Source organism: Argopecten irradians, chromosome 6, assembly GCF_041381155.1.
Source record: "Argopecten irradians isolate NY chromosome 6, Ai_NY, whole genome shotgun sequence".
NCBI classification, from domain to species: Eukaryota; Metazoa; Mollusca; class Bivalvia; order Pectinida; family Pectinidae; genus Argopecten; species Argopecten irradians.
This window is the reverse complement of record NC_091139.1, coordinates 16,315,653-16,337,603: the sequence shown is the minus strand read 5'-3', so window position 1 is coordinate 16,337,603 and position 21,951 is coordinate 16,315,653. Positions and strand designations below refer to the sequence as shown.

Genomic DNA, 21,951 nt, shown 5'->3' with positions numbered 1-21,951 from the left:
AAAGGTCAAAAGAAAAGGTCATTTTACGACATGTTTTGTTGCCGAGTTTTGATGTGTGAGGAAAGATTGACGTCTTTCAGCCGTCTTAAGCAAGATCATATAGACTCAGTGCACTTGTAATGTGACACTAGAAGAAAGACAAACAGGAATGACATATAATTAGGTTATCGTGGAACTTTAATCACTTTAAGTAATACCAAAGTGACTAGCAGGACAAACCAACTTGCGATCGGGTAGTCGAGCTCGATCATGATTATAAACTCGTCAACTTGACAGCTGACTTGGAATAGTGACTGAGTGATTATGCTGATGATTTACGACAGTGCTTGGTGATACAGTTGCAGTTAATGAGTCCTGTCCGGCATCGATATCACACAACTGTCTCATATAAGTACTAGACTAGTACTTAAAATACTGACTTTCAAATTGGCTAGATCTTCGAACTGACGGCAGTACATAAGGTACATGTAAGTACATATGCATCTTTATTGCATCCACAGTTATATAAACGCAATTATCAAATATAGTATTAACAATGTAAAACACCTATTTAGTCCATAGCTAAATACAGACATGAAATGTGTAAATAAGAGGAGCAGACAAATGCATGATAAGACAAGGGTTCCTACCTGGGACCTCAAAACTGACAAAGTACTGTTCCTAATCCTAGTCAGTAGTCCCTACCTCACTGGAATCACCTGATCCAGAACCATTACTCACGTTTAAGCATTGAACGTCTTTCAGTTAGCATTTATAGCCATTATGAATGCAAACTGGACTGAGGCAAATTCCATGAAGCGTTAGCTTGGATTTGGTCTGTCCAGTTGGCATTCATTTTGGCTATGAATGCCAACTGAAAGATGTTCAATGCTTGTATTTAAATATATTTACATTACCGTCGCAAAGTGCCTATTTGTTACTACTAAGCCCAATGTATGTTATTTTCCAATATTAACATTGGCAGTTAGGGTATGGCGTAATAATACCACAATCAAAGTTGAAAAGGTCACGAAAACACTGAGTTCAAGTGTGAGAATACAATGCAAAAACCTGTTAAAATATTTTTTTTTTTAAATTGACCAATATGACAATATATTCTAATTAAAATATTTGAACTAGATTAAAGCGTTGTATTTATTTTTGTATATCTGGTTTATCGATAGGATTATTTCATCTACTGCTATTGTTTAGTCGGCTGTCCATGACAACATACCGGAAGTCAGTGGCACACAGTGTTTCCCGCCAAATCATAGGCCGTTCCATCGGCTGATTTTTTTTTCTCAATGCAGGCGTATACGTCTTATCTTCATCTATTTATTTTCTTTTTCAAAACGATAATGACTACTTTAAATGCAAATATAAGCATTGGTTATCATACTTTTGACATGCATTTGTGTGTAACATACATTGGGTGTTCTAGCATATCTATCATGATGCGCTTACGCGCACCACTGGATATGCTAGATCACCCAATGTATGTTACACACATGTCAAGAGTGGCGAGCACAACACAGACATCCACATATTGACATCGACACTGACACAGGAATGACTTAGTCAAGACACAAAAAAAACTAAACGTAACAATCAAAAACTGACCTAATTCAACACTTTATTTGTACATTACACAACTTATTAATTGTAACATTGCGTTGGGTTGACGAATGGCGACACCTGGACAGCACAGACTGTCCATGCCACACATAGATTGTGAAATGTTATTTTGAATAAATGTGATTTTTAATCGATTGAAGTAGTGTGGATGCATATTTTCACGTGCTAGCCTTGTCCTATAGACTTGACCCAATGACGTAGATGACGTATCACTAATAAATCCTTGAGCTAACCATTAACCTTATCCCTTTATACTTTTACAGACACTTTATATAACGGATCTGCATGCACCTGTGGATGGGGTATGCTGTGTGATGTCTTTGGCGTCATGTTTCAGTGAGAAAGCACTTTTACATGGAAAGTCCAATATACAGCGGTCTCCTATATCTCTCTAGTGTCAGCAGTAGGGGTCTCATGCGATGACCAGCACCCGAGTTCGGGTGTAACGTTATAGACATATACATACGTTGTAACGTATACAACAATTTGATTATACTTCGATAGTTAGTACATGTACATATATGAAATAGTCTTTGAGATTATGCACATAATACGTCTCAGTAGTGTGTTACTGGTTACTTTTACAGGTGTATTTGTACGGTCTCGTAGGCATGTGGCTGCTCCACGGTCCGAGGATCCAACCCCTCATAACGGTCACTATCTACTTCATGTGGTCCAGATTCTCCGATTCCATAGTAAGTTGGATCTAGTGTAGAAATTAAAGCATTAAAATAAATTAAAAATAGCAACAAATCTAATACATGTATATCAATTTAATAGAGTATCAACATTCATTGGTTTAAGACAATGCATTATTAAGATGTGTATATTGAGAGGTTGAATCCTCAACCGATTTATGTCTTTGAAGGAAGCATTGGTGAGAAAGGTGTTATCACTTTTCAGGTGGCATGTGCATCTATAAGATATCTTTAGCCAAAAGATGTCAAAAGACTTACACATATGACTCTTATGATAAACGTTGACATGATTTAAAAAACGATGTTTTATTTGAGTTTCCTACGAATTGGAATTTTATACCATGTACCATTTGTACGTCGACCATCCATCTCTGTCATATCTGTCATTTGATTTGGTTTACTGCCGTCTGCTTGGTTCCTTGAATTACGTCTGACCATCACAATTATTACTACTACCAAAACCACAATGACCAGTCCACATCCGGTCCCTATTCCGATAGCAGCAACATTAATATTATCTGCATGTGAGATAAATTTACTTCAATTATAATTTTAAAACTTCAGCGTTACCACAGCTATGATAAGAAACTTCGGTAGATTATTTTTCATGTAAGGATTGAAAAGCGTTTTTATTGTTTTTACGGTGGTATGACTGCTAATGTGGATACAGTCATTACGGTGGTATGACTGCTAATGTGGATACAGTCATTACGGTGGTATGACTGCTAATGTGGATACAGTCATTACGGTGGTATGACTGGTAATGTGGATACAGTCATTACGTTGGTATGACTGCTAATGTGGATACAGTCATTACGGTGGTATGACTGCTAATGTGGATACAGTTATTACGGTGGTATGAATGCAATGCGGATACAGTCATTACGGTGGTAAGACTGCTAATGTGGATACAGTCATTACGGTGGTATGAATGCAATGCGGATACAGTCATTACGGTGGTAAGACTGTCAATGTGGATACAGTCATTACGGTGGTATGAATGCTAATGTGGATACAGTCATTACGGTGGTATGACTGTCAATGTGGATACAGTCATTACGGTGGTATGAATGCCATGCGGATAGTCATATTTAATGTAGCGCATTATCGCTACATGTATAACATACCAAAATGCATTCACTCCACCGTTAACACAATAAAACACTTACAAAACGATATTATACATATTTTACCCTCTATCGTAGCTATTTTCAGGGTTTTGAAACAATATTGGTTGCTAAGTAGAGTAGCTACAATAGTCTATGCAGCTAGAGTAACTGGATAAATAAAATTCCCGTTTTTTTTAAAGATTTATGTAAAAAAAATCGTATTGATTTTCAAATAATAAAAAATCGACAGATTTTTTTTCTTCTTCAAAATCGTGTCCGAAAGTAAAGGAAAAGTCTATTGATACATCATTTTCAAACTATCGGCAATTCCGCATATTGATAACACTGTTACTGTGAAGCGGCGCGTGACGGTACAGACACGCCATTTGTAAACAGAACTGGAAAAGTTAATTGTGAATTCGTGGGATACTGAGTTAGTTAACATCCCCGTGGAAGTATAATTAGACATAACAGTCGAGGAAAACGCTTTTTTATCCAAAAAACCGACATTCGGCATCAAGTTAGTACTAGGCATAATTTCGTCACGATTACACGTGACTGTGTGTGAAGGTTGAAACACACGTGGTCTTGGGATCATTTCAGAATTTGAAGCTGAATTTTGAGGAGTTTCCCCAAATGCCAATATGCTGCAGTATAAAGATGGCAATTCGTGTTTTTATACGCTGTTGACCTCCCTATGCGGTTCGCAATAACGGATGAAGTTTAACCGGCTGAAATTATTGGTCAGAAAATATCTCCTTTCAGGGAGACAATTTTAGATGTATCCCGACACATAGGGACATAATTATTTCATTATACCGAAGAAAACTAATACATATCTATACAGTTGTTATATTTAACTTCAATAAGAGTTTGAGTAACTCATAAAGATTTTATATAGTTTCTTGTTGTCTGTAGCATCTTTGTCGTAAAAAAAGAAGTTGCAGACGACGTCCACTTCCGATCAAGTGCGGAGCTTTAAAAGGTTTAATTCCCTGAGAAGTTATTCCCCTGGTGTTATTTCAACCGTCTTCAAATTCTGTTGAAATATCCTATTCCAAATGATGTGCTCAAGTTTAATCCAGTGCGAGTATTCTAGTGAGGTATAATAATAGATATACTATATTTCATTGCAGATAAATTACTTGATATTAGTGTTTAAAAGTATCATTTGGCATTACTTTCAGAATGCATACATTATACAGTATACCAACCTTCACATTTGCCATGCAATTGTGTACACTTTCCGTTCTTACATTGATCTGAACATCTACGGTCACATGTCAATCCGTATTTCCCATTCAAACAGCCTTCGAAGGAAAAATGATATGCAATAGCTGATAAAATTATGTAGCCAATACGTACTGATATACGTCATGCTATTCAATATAATTTGCAACGCTGTTGAAGAAATCCATTAAAATTAACATGCTATATATTCTTTATTTCAAAAGAAATCGAATCGTTTCCTAACAGTTTAACACATTTATATATTGATGTAATCATGGCCTTCACTTGCGCAGCTCGAATTCAATGTACATGTTGCGGTTACTAGATAGAATTGGATACTTATACCTAAGCAAGCCCCTGTGGCCTTGTCACATCTGTCCTCACAACCGACTGGGCATGTCTGAGTACAGTCTGATCCATAGAAACCAGTCAAACAAGCTGTAATTCATTAAACACCAACACGTAAGATATGATGTTAGATCATTTAGCGTAATTTAGTAAATCGTAATTATTAAGCTATGGTAAGCAAAGACAGCTGCTTGTAGGAATAACGAGGTCAATAAATAGAGATAATACAGTATAAGCATCTTACAATTTACAGATTGTATTGTTGCAGTAATAACACGTATTTGCCAATTGATCTGAGCTTTTGCTTCGAGCAACAGAATAAACTTTACCACAGATTATTAATTTGTATTATTTATTTTGCAAAAATAAAACCAGATACATATAAACGGCAATTCAAAAGAAACTAGTTGCGATTTGCATACTTTTTTCTTGAGATTTCTAATAATTCTATCAAATTCTGTTTAGCATATCTTTTAAGCATCTACGAACATCGTACTCTAATAATATCTTTGTCATGGCCAAGAAGTAGGTTGTGTCAGCAAGACACCATTATACGTTCAAATCAAAGATCAGGGTTTATAAACTAGCATGGATTTGGGATTATAGAAATGATTGGATAAACACTTTTTCATATCCAATAATATTGTGAAAAGTAGATCTTCTGGTTCTCAATCTACCAACAACCTGATTTTAGGTATAGGGTTGACAAATCAAAAGCATTGAAAGCGAATACGCATCTGGAATGAGAACAGCATTCAGTTGCCAATAATCAACAGAAAATCGTACGCTCCCTTAACCCCATTACACACAGACAATGCCAGAACTCCGGGGACTTGATGACTTTATAACAACTTGTATGCAATATAATGACTATTATGTAAGACGGTGCATCCAATAAGACACAAATGTTAGCAGCAACATCTGAATACCATCTTAGTTGTTGGGTTGTTGATGTCCTATAATCTCTTCAATACTTCTGACTGATGCATCTTTAAAAACGTATATGACTTATCAACGTGAAGCATATTACTAGAGCTTTCGTCGTTTTGTAGACATATCTTTCCTTGAACCACAATTTCTTTGTTAATTGGCAGGAACAGCCACTTTCTTTTCCAGTGAGAGTCAGTAACATTCCGTACTAACTAGTCAAATTAAAAAGGTTTGACTGCATATATGTATGAGTGAGTATATCAAATGAAGCTTTAGCAATGTGGAATGTTTCATTTTAATGTTTCAGTCTAGTTGTTGAAAATTTGTTCAAACCTAGTATAAAGAATGTTTTGAATTTTGATTTTTTTTAAAGAATCTAAATAGAATTGACTGATATGGTGGACATTTTGATAAGGAGAGAAACGTCATTACAACATGTTTATGAACTATTTATGTTCGTTTTAATCATCACTGCGATGACATTGTGCTCTACCTAGTCCAGGATCAATACGATTAAAAAACAAAATTTAAAGTTAAAATCAATATCAGAAATTCAAGAAAAACATGTCTTCTCTTGGGTATGAATTCTTAAGGAAAAAACCATGGGAATACTAGCGTGTAATTATTATAAATGAATAAAGGAAAATACGTACTGTCGCAATTTCCCGACGTTTTGTTGCAGACTGTATCAACACAACCGGACGAACAGGGGGAACACAGTGGACTAAAGAAACCATCTTCACAAACTGCAATGAACATTTGATATCTTAAATTTTTCCGCTATATTAAGTTAGAGTGGTTTGAATTTCGTAAAAAATATATTTGTGTTTAAAATTGAGTCATTGCAATTGCATTATCATGAAATAAAATGCTACCTCCGTCTATATGAACAAGAATGACAAGATCTTACATAGAATATGGTGCATGTCCTTTATAACATTTGCCGCATTAAAAACTGAAAATAGTATAATTGTACCAACATGGATACCAATGTACTTATATTTCTCTTTATATTTGTCGCTTGGAAATTTCTTTCCATGTTTTGAAAAAGTGCATGCAAGCTTATGGTTTGGATTTGTTTTGACAGTGCGTATATTTACTGGTAGCGTCCAGTTCAATCACATGGCGTATATCCAAATTGATTTTGAGAAAGAAAAACGTATAAATGTAGGACAAAATCAGTATCTGAATATTTGGATATATGGATATAATGGGATTTTACTGTATTCAGGGAAATGTACGTGTATTTGTGTTTATCGTATATAGTGATACAGAATATGATGATATTGTTTCCGTAAAAATAAATAATGTCTCTCATTACTGTACTACTGTAACAGTATTCCTGTAGGGCTCCGTAATGTCGTAAGTGGAGTTTCAATGATTTCATTTCAATTTATTTTCATTGTGCCAATATGTGAGAAGTGATTGCTATATTCTAAGAAACACAACCACCGATTCTTTTCACATGGCTGTACTAATTTTTAATAAAAAATACCTACATTTACAAAAATGGACTAGATATAATTATTATATCTACTCAAGTTATAAGATACTGAAGATTTTGTAAGAATCAAGATGGATACAATAACACTATGAGCGATTTGTGAACTTGATAAGGAAAAAAATTAAACAACTATATTTATTTTCTTTAAGTTTCATTAATTTTCCTTGAGAAGGTCTTAAGATATTCTGAAAAAAGAGGATAGCACAAATAGTACTTAACAGTACATGTTTCAGACTAAGTCATCAATTTCAAAGTTATGATTCAAAGAAAACAACAGAAATGTGTACATGAAACAAAGCATGATAATCAATAAATCATGTCACCTCGGTGTCCTCACTAATAAATGAGGTAACCATTATCCACAGAAAAGTTTCAGCTGTTTTCTCACTAAGGGCATGAATTTGGGTAGAGTATAAATTTGAGAACAATGACGTTATAGTTGATTATATCGAGGAAATATTTCTATTAACTAAATTCAATACCTTCCCAAGTATAGCAGCGACGCATCGCAATCATGTGTATAACAGAAATAATATAGCATGTAAAAAAAAATCAGAAATGGTTTGTTCAATATTCAGGAAAACAGAAAATAAATACAGTCGCAATTCCCTGAAGTTTTGTTACAAACTGGATCGATACACCCAGTGGAACAGGGCAAACATGACGGACCAAAGAAACCATCTTCACAATCTGAAATGAACAAATCTAGATAACAACAATTAAAATATACATTAAATGAAAATGAGTATTTTTAGAATATCAAGATGGTAGCGTGTAAACTCAGATTGCATTTTCATTAAACGTATAATAGTGGCAATTATATATATTTACTATATATATATGATGATGCACTAGCGCGTACCACTGGATATACTTGATCACCTTATGTATGTTACACACCGATGCATGTTTAAGATGACAACCAACTAGATATTCATTGTTCAAAGTTGACGAAATAAGATACAATACCTAAGCAGACGCCGGTATCCTGGGTACATATTTTGTCTTTGCAGTTTCGGGGACATTCGTGAGTACATAAAGTGCCAAAGAAGCCCGGGGTGCAGTCTGAATGGTTTTAAAGAAGATTATTTAAGATTAAGTGTATGTAGACCTGATAATATGTGAAGGGCAAAACTCAATATACAGGTAGTGGTGAAGTAACCGCGACTAGGCGTTCAAATCACTCACTAATTGTAGAGCAGTTATTTTTTCCCATTGATTTAATTTTGCGGTTCGTCCTTCACGACAACTCCAAGATGATTCACTTAAGGTCACAGTAAAAATGTTCCGCTATGTTTATGATTCTCATTGTTTCGCAGCAAGTTAATTTCGCGAACTCTTATAATTTGAAAATGCGCATTTCCCACTATTTACATATTAACCTTGTACCTGTGTTGCTTGATACTTTTCTGCATAAATCTATAAAATGTAGTCCATATGAAAATTATAGATATTTAAATCTATGACACAGTTTATCATCACTAAAATGAATGAACTTTTTCATCACAAACCTAGTTTCTATTCGTAATAAAACATTGATTAAAAATTGTTAGATTTAAATCTTAAATTTAATTTGTTTTATTTTAAACTTTTCTCAAATGACATTAAACATTGAAGTTAAGAACAACTACTGGAAGATGACGTATTTTATCTGTTTTTCTACCGACAGAGGAATGCTACTATACTGACACTGCTATTTTCATAACTTATCATTACTTCCAAATTGCTCTCGAGAACTTGTGAAATTATATTTGATGTTAAGATGATTTAAACTAATTTTAAATTTATAGTACTGTTCTCATCCAAAATTCTTCAGCAGGAAGTAGTTCTTAAAGCATTGCGTTGACAACGTTAACTTATAACAAAAGTAGCTGTCAATGTTATACAAAGAAAGAAATGTCATCGTCCTTTACACGTTTATTTCTAAAGCAAGTGTTATCGATATGATGTTTGAAAGAAATGCAAGAACGAAGATGTCATCATGCTAAATTCTGTCACGATTCTACACCAATTCATGACGTCAAAATGCATTCCTAGCCAATGAATAATGCTCCAAGTCATATTACACTTGTGACACATGAACAAATATTACACGGACTAAATCGGGCGGATTATGTGATTAAAGTCTCTATGTTTTGATACATGTTGTGTTGCTAGAGAGATCAAAGTCATCAAAATATTATGCTTGTTACTTACAGAAGCAATGTCCAGTCGCAGCATTACAGTTTCCGCCAAAGCACTTCGATGAACAACGGTTAGTACATTTGCCGTATCCATATACTCCAATAGGACATCCTACATGTAGGTCGTAATGAATGCGATGGAAATATTTTTTTTTGTGAAAAATTCTGTATAATTCATTTTACCGTAATCAGCGAAGAATTATACGGGGCATTTTATATTTCTCAGAGCTTGGTGTTATCTGCTTATACTGCTTATCTGCTTATACTTGTAGAAATATGTTGCAATATTTATTTCTGATCTTTTTATTAATACTGCGTTGAAAACCATGTTTGGTTTCATTTTAAACATTTTGTTTGGATTTTTAACGTGATCCTGATTATAAGTATTGGAATATAAAGTTTGTAATTCATAGTAGTATTAGCTGAATATATCACTGTTTAAGCTTACATAACAATATTTACAAGATTCTAAATCAGAATTTAATCAAAATAGTACATGTGAAATGTTTTCAAAAATACCTGTGCGAAATCGACTGTCTAGACTTCCTTACACATAATCAAAAATGGTTTATCATCAAATGAAATTGTTACTGCAAAAGGACTGGTCATGTGGGTTTTTTCAAAAGTAAGAATAGACACATGTACACAGTAAATTTGATGAATTTAGACGACAACAGAAATATCTGTTTAACCTATGAAGTAATTTTCCGAATGACCACGACCTTCGTTTCCAAACAAGGTGTTGTTAACACATAACATGTATATATGCATTTCCAGTGCGGAATATATTCATATATTGTGTGAACATCTCTTATTATGACAAATCTGCTGGAGAGACAATGAGGATATTACATAAATATTGAGTGCATGATATTTTACTTTGACCTGGTGATATGTCGATTCACGTACCTAATGTACCAACATGGTGAGAGGTCTCTGAACGAACACTGAATAATTAGCCAGAATGGTTTAACATATATTATCATTACATACAAATGATGTCGTCCGTCAAATGCAGAACCTCTATTTCCATAAACAATAAAAATAAAATATTCTATGCATCCTACATCTTGTCACATAAACAACAAAAAATAGTTTTTTGTGTAATAGCCACCGGATGGTGACATTTAATATTACACAAAATATATAGACAAACAAATAAAAAGTCATAGTTGCTAAGGCATAGCATTATACATATCAAACAAAGGAGACACTTTGTAAAATAAAGAAAAGCATGAGTGGGGTTTACCAAAACTCTGCCAAACATAAGAACATAAGACTAAAAACAAAAAAAACATAACTAAATAACTAACTGGAGTAAAATAAAAGATCATGGCTGGAAACTATAATTTTATAGAAGATTTCAAAACGATAAATTTAGGATGGAAATATAAGAGGAATTGTGTTCTACAAATGATAAATTTAGAGTGGAAGAGGGTGGGTAATTGCTAAAATTCAAAATTGGAGCTCGCACTTTCTCATCATAATGGCGCCTTGAAATTTTTTTCTACCCATGATCCTTTCCTCCTATCAGTAAAGGGAAGTAATCCTTATAATAAATTTGGGTACTAGATCAAAGGGAGAAAACTCCTATAAAATATATGTGCAAGTATCGGTATGCATAAGTGCTTAGCTGCCTTTTATTTATTTTGAAGTTTTCGTTTTTGTATTTAATTACTTCAGGAGATATTTCCTTTTATGCTATACTATTACTCGCCAAATATAAAAAAACATGTACCAGATAACGTCAAGATATCTGTGAAAGACATTTGGTCAGATACATATCACGGAAACTCCTGTGCGTTTATGATGTGTCTTTTCACCCTCATAAGTTAGTGCTAATTTTTTTTTCAATAAAAACTAGCTCAAAAGAACAAAAACATAACATATACAATAACTACTGCCATGAGTACGAAAAACCCGCTAATTAGAATTAATAAACTGCATGACGCTTCTTTCAGAGAAAGCATAGACAAGGTCTACTACTTACCGAAAACCTGGACCTCACACAGTTCCAGAACAGCGAAATCATCGTACCAGTCGCGTGTTTTAGGTGTTTCTCTCCTGTTGTAGACAGTGACGTACCGAGCTACACTCGGACACACATGTGTCGGGTTTAAGTTGACGTCAGTCAGTAAAATACTATTATCTTTATAACAGAGTTCTTCTTGTGTGGGAATGGCGGTGGAATTCGACACATACAGTGAATATCCTCCAAATCGATTTAAAAAATCATCTGTGAATATATATATGAACAAAAATCAATTACACATACTAGTATTATTAACCTTTCAGGACTGTCAAATTAAAAACATGTTCGGGAATATGTCAATCTTGCACATAGTTTTTTAATGGCTGTTATTGTCGATGAGATAACAAATGGTTATAATAATCATTTGATTTGTAGGCATATATTTCTACAAGAGAATGTTTAATGTTGTTTTGACACTGATTAGTCTCTACAGCTGCTTTTATTCTAATAATCAATGCTGACAATGCAAGTTAAAAAGTATGTATTTGAGATAAAAAAAAGTTATAAAATTGTTTTTTGCAAAGTTTTTTTTTTTCAAAATAAGTTTATGAGACAACCCCTTGCGTTTCTAAGGAAGTACATTTGCCATTTTTGTTTTACTCTGCTTGGAAACGACACACTTGCCGACCCTATATAAAACGCTTGAACCACGCACGTGCAATCAATCGAACGGTAGCTCTTTAAGGTGTAACAACTAACACCTGACCGGCTCTAGATCTACTGTAGGTGGAAAATTATTACATATTGTTGTACACTGTGCTGGAAACCATCCTTATTCTCTGATGACTTTTTGGCAAATGAAACTAAAATGACCTCGTCCATGATTTCACACATCTCTAGCACATGTAAACATGAAATAAGCATGCAAGGTGAGCTATATTAAAAACCTTCCTCTGTCATATCAACATATTTCATAGTTGATTGCACATACTAAATGGAAAAAGTTATAATTACTGTCCACTAATATTAACACAAAATGGGACTTAAGTAGGATACATGTATAAGCCTCAAACTGTGTTTTAAGTAGGATATATGCCTCAAACTGTCTATTATGTAAACTATTGGACGCGCATCAGACAGTCCAGTATTTCCCATAATAGACAGTTTGAGGCTTATGTCTCTTACATAACGTTGTCTGAATAGAGAGAAACACAAAAATGGCTGACCTCGACAAGGGGATGTCTTATAAACGATTCTTGAAATACAAGTGTACTTATTTTTTTCATCTCAAATTAAATACGGAGCTCTTGCCAATTTGTTAAGACAAATTGTATATCTTACATAAAACAAAACAAGTGGAGATGCAACCAAAGTACTATTACAATATTAGAAAAACATCAATTGAAGGATCTAACGTATTGTATGCTATGTGCATTTCAAGTAACAATGGAATTAGAAAGGTCACATTAGCTAAAAATACATTATTTTTCAGGAATATTTGTTTACTAGACAATGCCTTCAATAAAAATTATCGCACTTGCAAAGAGTTCTAGGGTTATTAGGTGAAGATTAACATTACTGGTGTTATTTAAAGAATATCATTGTCAGCACTGTGGTGACGTCACTTCTTACTGATTTCTTACTGATTTCCACCAAAATACAGTATATTAAAAAAAAAAAAAAAATAATAATATATATCGTGGATACATTCGATTTTAATGATCACCAAATCAAGGCAAGGTCACCATGGCTATTTTTTGAAAATCATTATATAGAATCAATTGGCTTCCTTTTTAATTGATTTCCATCGCATAGCTTACAGCTACACTAAATCTAGGTTGAACTTGAATAGCTGTTAAAATTTAAATAGATAAAGTAAAACCTTTCTTTATAAAACACAGTTTAGAATTAGGCTTCAAACTTTGTCAAGCGAGATGTTTTTCTTAATTTTTCGTCAATCTTGGGCGAACGCGTTATCTTTTCTAAAACATTTGCATTACTATATATACATATTATGTAGCCTAACTATACCGATATTTACGCATTGTTGCCCTAGCATGGCTCAATGTCGTGCTTTGCATGACTCACTCTCGCTATGTACATGGCACACTGTCGCCCTTGCATGGCGCACTGTCGCTCTCCCCATGGCGGGATCGCCCATGCGACTGTGCTACGAACCATGGTGGATCTTACTTTTACATCAATATTATGTCAACAACGACGATGGAATTATTAAAAATATGAATCTTACTTCTGTAATAGATGGTGATGTCCTGAATTGTCATTACCAGTCCTAAATCCAAACGCCACCACGCTTCTTTATACAGATTGGGCTTGGTGAGAGAACAACAGTCACTTTCTATGGTTTGTAGAGTACAATTGTCAATAGCTCGTTGCGCATACCATCTCTTTCGATCTAGGTATGAGGATTGAATTGCAGTTCCTGTTAAAGCGACATTGACTGAAAGATAATAAAATGTATAAATAAACATGCTTCTCACCATTTGAAACCCAACACTCTTTACATAATAGTGTTCTGTCAATAAACCAACAGTTTCATGATAACATTCTACTTTGTCAAATTCTGTTATTTTTTCGGCTTCTTAAATTTCTACACCACCATTTGAAAGATTCATTTTATTTTGAACTGTGTGATACTTGGTTATTCCGTATTGTACTTAACGAAACATTTATGTCGCCATTATTTTGTTCATAATCTACAAGACTGACCCTAAAATTCCATATGTATTTTGCCCAAATAGACCTGATATCCTAGGGTTAATTGCCGTGTAATCGTTTCGATACCTGTATCGTTTGGCAATTTTAAAGTATAATCTATGCTTTGACTTTGATTTGTAAGGCGGATGGTATCGATGAATTAGAGAGCGCATACTGCTCCGGAACACTTAATCCTATAATCGGCGTTACCCTGAGAGTCCGCCTGTATACTGTATTGTTGTTTAATATTGCGGGTGCAAAATTTCACGACTTAATGTTTGTAACTTACTCGTTGGGAATTATCTTCGCGAATCTTGTTTGTATTCTTTGAAAGCGTCATTCAGATTATAGAGTTTGAAAACATTAAATTTCGTGAACTTGAGTAAATCCGCGAATTTAGCGAAACGCTACAATTCCTTACACTACAGTATTCTGTTTTGAATGTGGGTTTGGATATATATTTTAGATGCAGTCCTACAGGTATGCGTACGTAGTTATATTCGCAATCATTTAGTGGAAAAAAGTCTGTTTAGTTTGGTAATCTATAGACCAATTCCGCCCCTTCGATGTCGCTGTATGAGATATGCATGTACTATATATTAGGTTAGTTGGTTTATGTTACAGAAATGTAATACATGTACCGTACATGTGCTGTTGTATTCGGCGTCGCGATAGACAAAACGGCAATGAGAAACACTTTATACGCCGTCACCGCGTAAATGTATATCGCTCGCGAACATGGTACATGCCTATCTAGACTTAAGTAAATTGTTGCTCCTAATGTTATCTTTTGATCGAACGGAAGTAGGTCCCTTAAAAGCATTTCCTCTCTTGTCTTTATATAGATGCTCATTGGATGACGTTACATAACTATATGCTGAAATATAGAACGCCTAAATATCGATGCAATATGAGACGAAATGAAGATAGATAAGTAAGGCCTAAGTAACATTTCCACACCATGGGATGAGACAGGAGGAGATTAGTTTCTTTATAGGCTTACAAGTGTTTAAAAGATTTTTCCTATTTCTGTTATCAATTCAACAACTTTACAAGGATTTCTTATACATTAGCTTTCGCCCTAGGGTGATAAAAATAACATATTTTATCCACTTGACGGTACCACAGGGGGTCACAGAAAGCGGGTGTTTTACAGCCTACCCCGAGGGTTGATATCCACTCTTTTTCACAACAAAGATGTTGAATGGTAACTTTATTCTTACCTTGTGCACTTAATTATGTATTTACTGTTGACATGTCATACATTCATTATAACGTTGGCGTGGTGAATCAGGATGCTATTGACGTGATATCAAAACAGCACTGTCGTGATATCAAAACAGCACTGTCGTGATATCAAAACAGCACTGTCGTGATATCAAAACAGCACTGTCGTAATATCATGGTTATGTTGTCGTAATGTCATAAAAATGTTCTGTGCATGCAAACTATCTTGCCCTGGGTAAAAATAGAGATATCTTACTCTGATGGGATGTATGGATATCTCTGTCCAGGGAAGAAGGAGAAATGAAAATCTCATGACATTGGGTATATTTTGTTTATCATTTACGAATATTCAGTCTCTGGAATTACACATTCTCTCCCTCAACTATCCACATTTCATGCAGAGGATACCGTCATTAATTGGAATGGTAATATGACATTAGGGAAACAAACATCAACCTACCTCAGATTTCCTTATCTATGTCCCTTCTCAGCCAGAATAATAACATCAATTAATGCTAGGTAAAGGAATAAACCTTTACTTTCTGGTCTTGTTACCCGGAACAGATACAAACAAGATAAGATATATCCTCACAGTCATGTGTTATGTTTCTTTCTGATCAACATTTTTCCGTAACCCCCCCGCTTCTTTGTGAGTTAGTGTGTTACTACGGGAAGCTAGTTTTTATTTACAATAGTGTAAACATCTAGATAAGTGAAAGTTTATTTTACCGGATTTGCTCATCTGCAAGAGTCAAGCAATCCTTTGCGATTTTTTTATCCGTTTAATATATCTTTGGAAAATACCACACCTCTCACACCATCGGAAAACTCATAGCGCAAGAAAAACACTTCGTGTGTTCATGCTTTTCAATTGGTCATACCCAATGTTAATATAAGGTAAACAATGGAGCGTCACTCCATATTGACAATTAGGATTTCATGACTATGAAAAGGGCTGGGAATGTATGCTGTATAAAAATATTAATCAATGCAATAATTTTGTCATGATAGTAAATATTCAGAAGAAAACATTATCAACGTAGAGATCTACTTATTATGATAAATTAAAGCCAATACAATTACAATATAATGAAGCCATTTCAATAATTAGATAAAAATTAATCAGAGACGTGTCATGATACCTTATTAATTGATTATCATTACAATGACGAAAATCCTTTTGGGTACAAAACGCCAAAATAAGTTCAGGATTAATATTTTTCATTGTTTAGTAAATATCATTTACCTTTTATGATTTAATCACTTCTTCCATCCAAAAAATCAAGATGGTATTCATTTCCAATGTTGTTACCTGATAGTTCCAGAAGCCAGTATCATTCAGCTCTTTTATTATATAAAAAAGAAAAAAACACCTTCTGTTCACTGCAATGGGTACTGACAGACTGATGGAATAACATATTAGTGAAGATCTCTAATACGGAGAAATACTCACTAGAATAAAAGGTTCATGTAAATAGAAAATAACAATTGGAGTAAAATAAGAGTATTTTTACTTTATATGCTTCACTTTTCGTTTCCCATTTTGTTAGAGGTGAAGTATGCCTTCGGCCTCGTACATTTACCAAATCACAAGGTGTCTTGGTATTCTACAATAACCCTTATTTGGAATTAAATCTGAAAATATAGGCAATTTTAACAGTACATGACTACAACTTCAAATAAGGAGTCGGTTGTGGTGCTTTAATTGTTAGATACAACTATATATTATGACTATGTTGTTTTGAGCCAATAGTCAGATGATCGTTAAGGTCCATGTGCCTCTTGTTTTCAGAGTATTATAAACCCAAATATATATGTATAATAATAAGATCTAGGTGGATGTGGAGTTCGCTCCATTGAACATTTTGAAATATTCAATATGGCGTCCAAGATGACCGCCTAGTAATTAACAAAATTTATAGTTTCTTCAGCATGTCATATAAAAACTAACATCTGTAACTGTATTTATCTCATTTAAAGTATTTTTTAGAATACGACTGGTAATTAACGGAAGTAAAGCACAAGTTGATTCATCAAAAATACAACAATAAAAAAATGATGGAGAAAATAGAGTCAGATACTAAAAACACGATTATAAATACAAAGTTTTACAAAAGATAAGTTCATGTAGTTTGAATGTCAAAATACAAGATTAAGGTTAAATATTACAAGGACGGAATTATCAAATATATATATTAAAAAAAACCTGCTTTTCATTATTACTAAAAACAAAATGGCGAACCAAAACTCTATAAATTACCATTAAGAAAGTTCTGCTTTGACTAAATACCTTTGATAGATTTTTCTTTCTACTAAATATTAATACTATCTTTTGGCATGTGAGGAACAATATCTCATATAAAGATCCAGGTGTGTGTTTTTTTTGGCGTATTTTTAAAGTATTCAAGATGGCTATCAATAGTAAGATGGCCGTTATCTTGAATTAAGTCATTTTAAAATATTATTTTTAAAATAAAGAATTTGATGTTTGATAATTCCGTACCTATATTACTTTCACCTTGTATTTGACATTCAACCTGCATGGACATACTTCCATGTTGAAGAAAGGTTAAGGGTAAATCACGTGCAATTTGGCTTGCCTCAGGTGAGACAGATAAATCTGACCGTTACCGGAAGTGCAGATATTTCTGTCCAATAGGGTAGAAATTGTTTCCCACTTGACAAGATCATTATTGATTGGTATTATCTCTCATACTTTGAAATAAAATTCATTTTCTAACCGCCGACATCACAGGGATGTAACCATGCTTCAACAATGGCCGTCGTGTGTATTAATGATGTGACGCCATTTTCTAGTGCATATGAAAGTTAAAGTGAGTAAGTTTGAGAGAAAATGTTGTAATGTATAGATACTGTTTTTGATTAGTACGATCCACTTAATTATATATGTCTAGCAACAAACTTTGCCGATTATATTACAAACAAGGTACCTGTACGTGTATATAAAAATTGTTATATATTTCACTGGCAAGGATACATTTAATCCATATGGTTCCATGGCGGTATTAAACTTTTTTTTATGAAAAAACATGAACAATAAGTTGTAATAAAATTTAAAACAAAGTACTTACTAATTAAGTAGAACAAGTAAACATTTTTTGCTGAATTGTAGAAGTGTGTATCCATGTTCGACATCAGCATCACCATGGATACTAAATCGATTCAGGATTTTTGTATGGAAGCATGTTTGAATGCAGACGTTTTCCTTGCATATTAGATCTACAATTTCTGAATGTAATGTACAGGACTATTGATATGTGGCAATATAATACCTAGCATTTTCAATTATTTGAGTTCATTCAATTTTTAATCAGTCATAACTTTTATCAGTGCATTTTTGTATCTATATTGGGAAATGTTTACAAATGAACGATAATGAGATAAAGTATATAAGTGCATTTATTTGTAATATTTAATCAGTCAGAACTTTTTATCAGTGCATCTTATACCTATTTGGGAAATGTTTACAAATAAACAGTAATGATATAAAGAATAAGACAATTGATTTGTTTTTATTTTAATTTTTCGTAGCTTTTCTCATTAATTTTATTAGCAACGAGACAAGATGATAAAACATACGTATCAAAGTCTGCATTTGGTCATTAAATACTTAGCAGGTTAAGTCAATTGTTCATGATAACGTATACGATTTCAAAACCGAGGAAGCAATAATCATTTTCGTCTCACACTGTTAATACTGTATGTCTATGTAATATCTACAACTCCCTCTTTATTTACACATTTCCAACATTTTTTCTTAGTTTCAGCTTAACTTGGGTGTTACAGATCACACTCAACAATAAATGGTAAACATGTACGTAGAGGGAACTACCAACTAAATGAAACCTTCTTATTTCGTGTTATGGTAAAAGTGTTTCCAAACATACGCGAATTCACAGAGTATGCAAACGTTCATGCAAGCATTTAACTGATATCAAAACAAATTAATATTGTTTTTATCTATAAAATATTTTAGGAATGGTTTATGAGACATTCCCCTGTCGAAGTATCCATTTTTTGTACTGCCGAGGCGTTCACCGTCCCCTGTCCCGCAGTAGTCCACTTTATTTGTACTGCCGAGGCGTTCACCGTCCCCTGTATAAATGACATGAATCTATACACCTGGCAGCTGATAGCTGTCCACTTATAAGTCAGTATTATTTATAACAACGTTAATGCTGTCAGTTTGTACATTATCTGAAATCTTGATATCGTGATATAAGTTTTATATGAAAATGAACGTCAAAACACTTAAAGTCCAGCAGATAAGCACAAGAATTGTGCACTTTGTGGTAAAAGCAACAATTTTGGCACAGCTATTCTATAGAATATTCTTATGAATTTGAGGTGGGGGGGGCAATCTGCGTTATGTCCCGTGACCAACAGGCGGCCGGCAACCTATTTTATTTATCAACATATAATATTTATGTCAATTTTTTTCGAAAATTTTTTTATCAAAATCAATGTTTTTGTTGTTGTTAAATGCTTACAAATGTTTGTTAGAGTTGATTTACAACCCAAAAATTAGGAAAATTAAGAACACTAGTCTATAGTAAATATTTGTTTGAAAAAAACCCGTTCTGAAATGAAAAACATGACACCATTGCATAAATGTCGAGAACAACAATATCCGTGTCAACAGTTCGAATTAATATGATTTTGTCAGTCCCTTGTTCACCGCATCATTAAAAAACCATCATACGAGTGTCCGCCTCTCCATGGCCACATGGAGCAAGACCTGCTTTGAGATTCCCTTCGAAGTAGCTCGGTGATGTCCAATAGTCTCGACGGTATAGGGGGAAAATTCGTGCGAAGAATAGCAGGAGGAATGCTTGTGTATGATACTGGGAGACTTGCCGAGAGACTCTTTGATGAGGATGTGACGTGAAAAGGTGGTCTGTACTGGCCTGATCTGTCGCTATCGGTGTTGGAAGATAGATATCCCGGTCCCATGGAACGAATCATTGACTGTTGTCGAACTGGGGTTATGGTCTATATTATCGACCGCCGCAGTGGTGAACAAGTTCTTATTCAGTGCGGAAGTGCATACCAAATTGTCCGACTTGTAACGTTGGCAATGTGAGTTGGTAAAATCTGTCGATATGGCCAATACTTTGTCATAAGAAACTGACAAATGAGGTTCCGCTTCCTAGTCTGACAATGAACCATTATACCGAGATACACGGGTAGAGGCGTTTCCCTACACGCACGATGTCGCTGCGTACCAGATCTTATTTCCCGCCCTTGAATGTGTTATACATCAGTATTCGTGAGACAGGAAGAGTCTGTTGCGAATAAACCTCTCTGTTGATATCAGGTCCATGCATTACCATGCTGACTAAGGTCAGTAAAGATATTTGCACTGACGATTCTTGACATCCATATGAAAATGTGCTCAAATACTGATTCCGGTGTCAAAATATCCTGACGTATATTTGATGATACGGCCCTCATCTTCATATAATTTAGGTAGTGGTCTTCTTCACAAACTTTGCATTCATCAGCTCCTACATCATCCTTGAACACAAACAAATTATCATGTCCTTCCTTATGTGCCTCAATATCTGGAATATGAGCAAGGATTCTAATGCATCAGTCTGGTGCTTATGTAGTCGATTTTTGTGGGTAAACCCCAGTGTTTTAATTCTATCAGTATATACATTTTAGTTAATTCCGACATCTTGAAGACTGGGGCAGCGTTTTCTTCACTTCGGGAATCTTCTATGTAACTGATGAGTTCCGCAATCGCTACTCCATGGATCGCCCGTTCATCCAATTATGTTTTTGTAGTAATATCATTTCCCATTCGCGAAGTCCTATTGTATAAGGCTACCAAATATTTAGTGTGATATTTGGCTTCTTGAGCTACCAGGTCTCCCTGCACTTAACTTTGCCAGAAGAGCTATATCTTGGAGCATTATAGCACACTCGCGAACACGTTGATCGATAGCGAAAGTCGATGATTGGTGTAGTTGTGCAACTTCAGACTTTTGACCACAAAAGAAACAGGTTGATGCGCCAATGGTGGTTTTACTTGACAGGCTTCTTCTGGTACCTTTTTCCTCAGATGGACCATCAACTTCGATGTCTTTTTTTCTTATGCCCTTTTTTCAGCTCGCTTCTCTTCGTTTGTATTTTATATTATGTAGCACGATCTATGACATTTTGCTTTATTCTGATGAAATTATTCGCGATACTACTTCCATCATCGAGACTTTTCAAATATATTGTTTAAGGTAGAATATGAAGCTCGTCCAACCTCAGAAGATTTTTTGCTAATGTTTTGTATCCGACAACTGCATCAGATCGTATTATGAGTAGCAGGACAATGACAATTTTCATTTGTGTCAATCTGGCATATCACACACAATTGCCAGTCAATCGGAGTACTCGTACG

At 34.4% G+C, this 21,951-nt stretch overlaps 1 protein-coding gene across 1 annotated transcript; it reads right to left on the bottom strand.

Moving 5' to 3' along the window:
- Positions 1-1,592: 1,592 nt before the first annotated feature.
- On the bottom strand, positions 1,593-21,472 carry LOC138326372 (uncharacterized). The gene is made up of 12 exons (XM_069272483.1): positions 21,424-21,472; positions 20,885-21,118; positions 13,840-14,049; positions 11,607-11,852; positions 9,630-9,728; positions 8,403-8,498; positions 8,031-8,123; positions 6,583-6,675; positions 4,997-5,089; positions 4,636-4,731; positions 2,660-2,830; positions 1,593-2,320 (listed from the first exon to the last, which is right to left on the bottom strand). The coding sequence occupies exons 1-12, from the start codon at positions 21,470-21,472 to the stop codon at positions 2,196-2,198; spliced, it is 1,605 nt and encodes a 534-aa protein (XP_069128584.1). The 3' UTR covers positions 1,593-2,195.
- Between the last annotated feature and the right edge of the window lie 479 nt (positions 21,473-21,951).

Coding starts and splice junctions, on each gene's coding strand:
- LOC138326372 (XM_069272483.1), bottom strand. CDS start 21,472: ATGCTCCAAGATATAGCTCTTCTGGCAAAGTTAAGTGCAGGGAGACCT. Junction 8,499..9,629: donor TGCGACTGGACATTGCTTCT/GTAAGTAACAAG, acceptor AAAACCATTCAG/ACTGCACCCCGGGCTTCTTT. Junction 5,090..6,582: donor AACGTCGGGAAATTGCGACA/GTACGTATTTTC, acceptor AATGAATTACAG/CTTGTTTGACTGGTTTCTAT.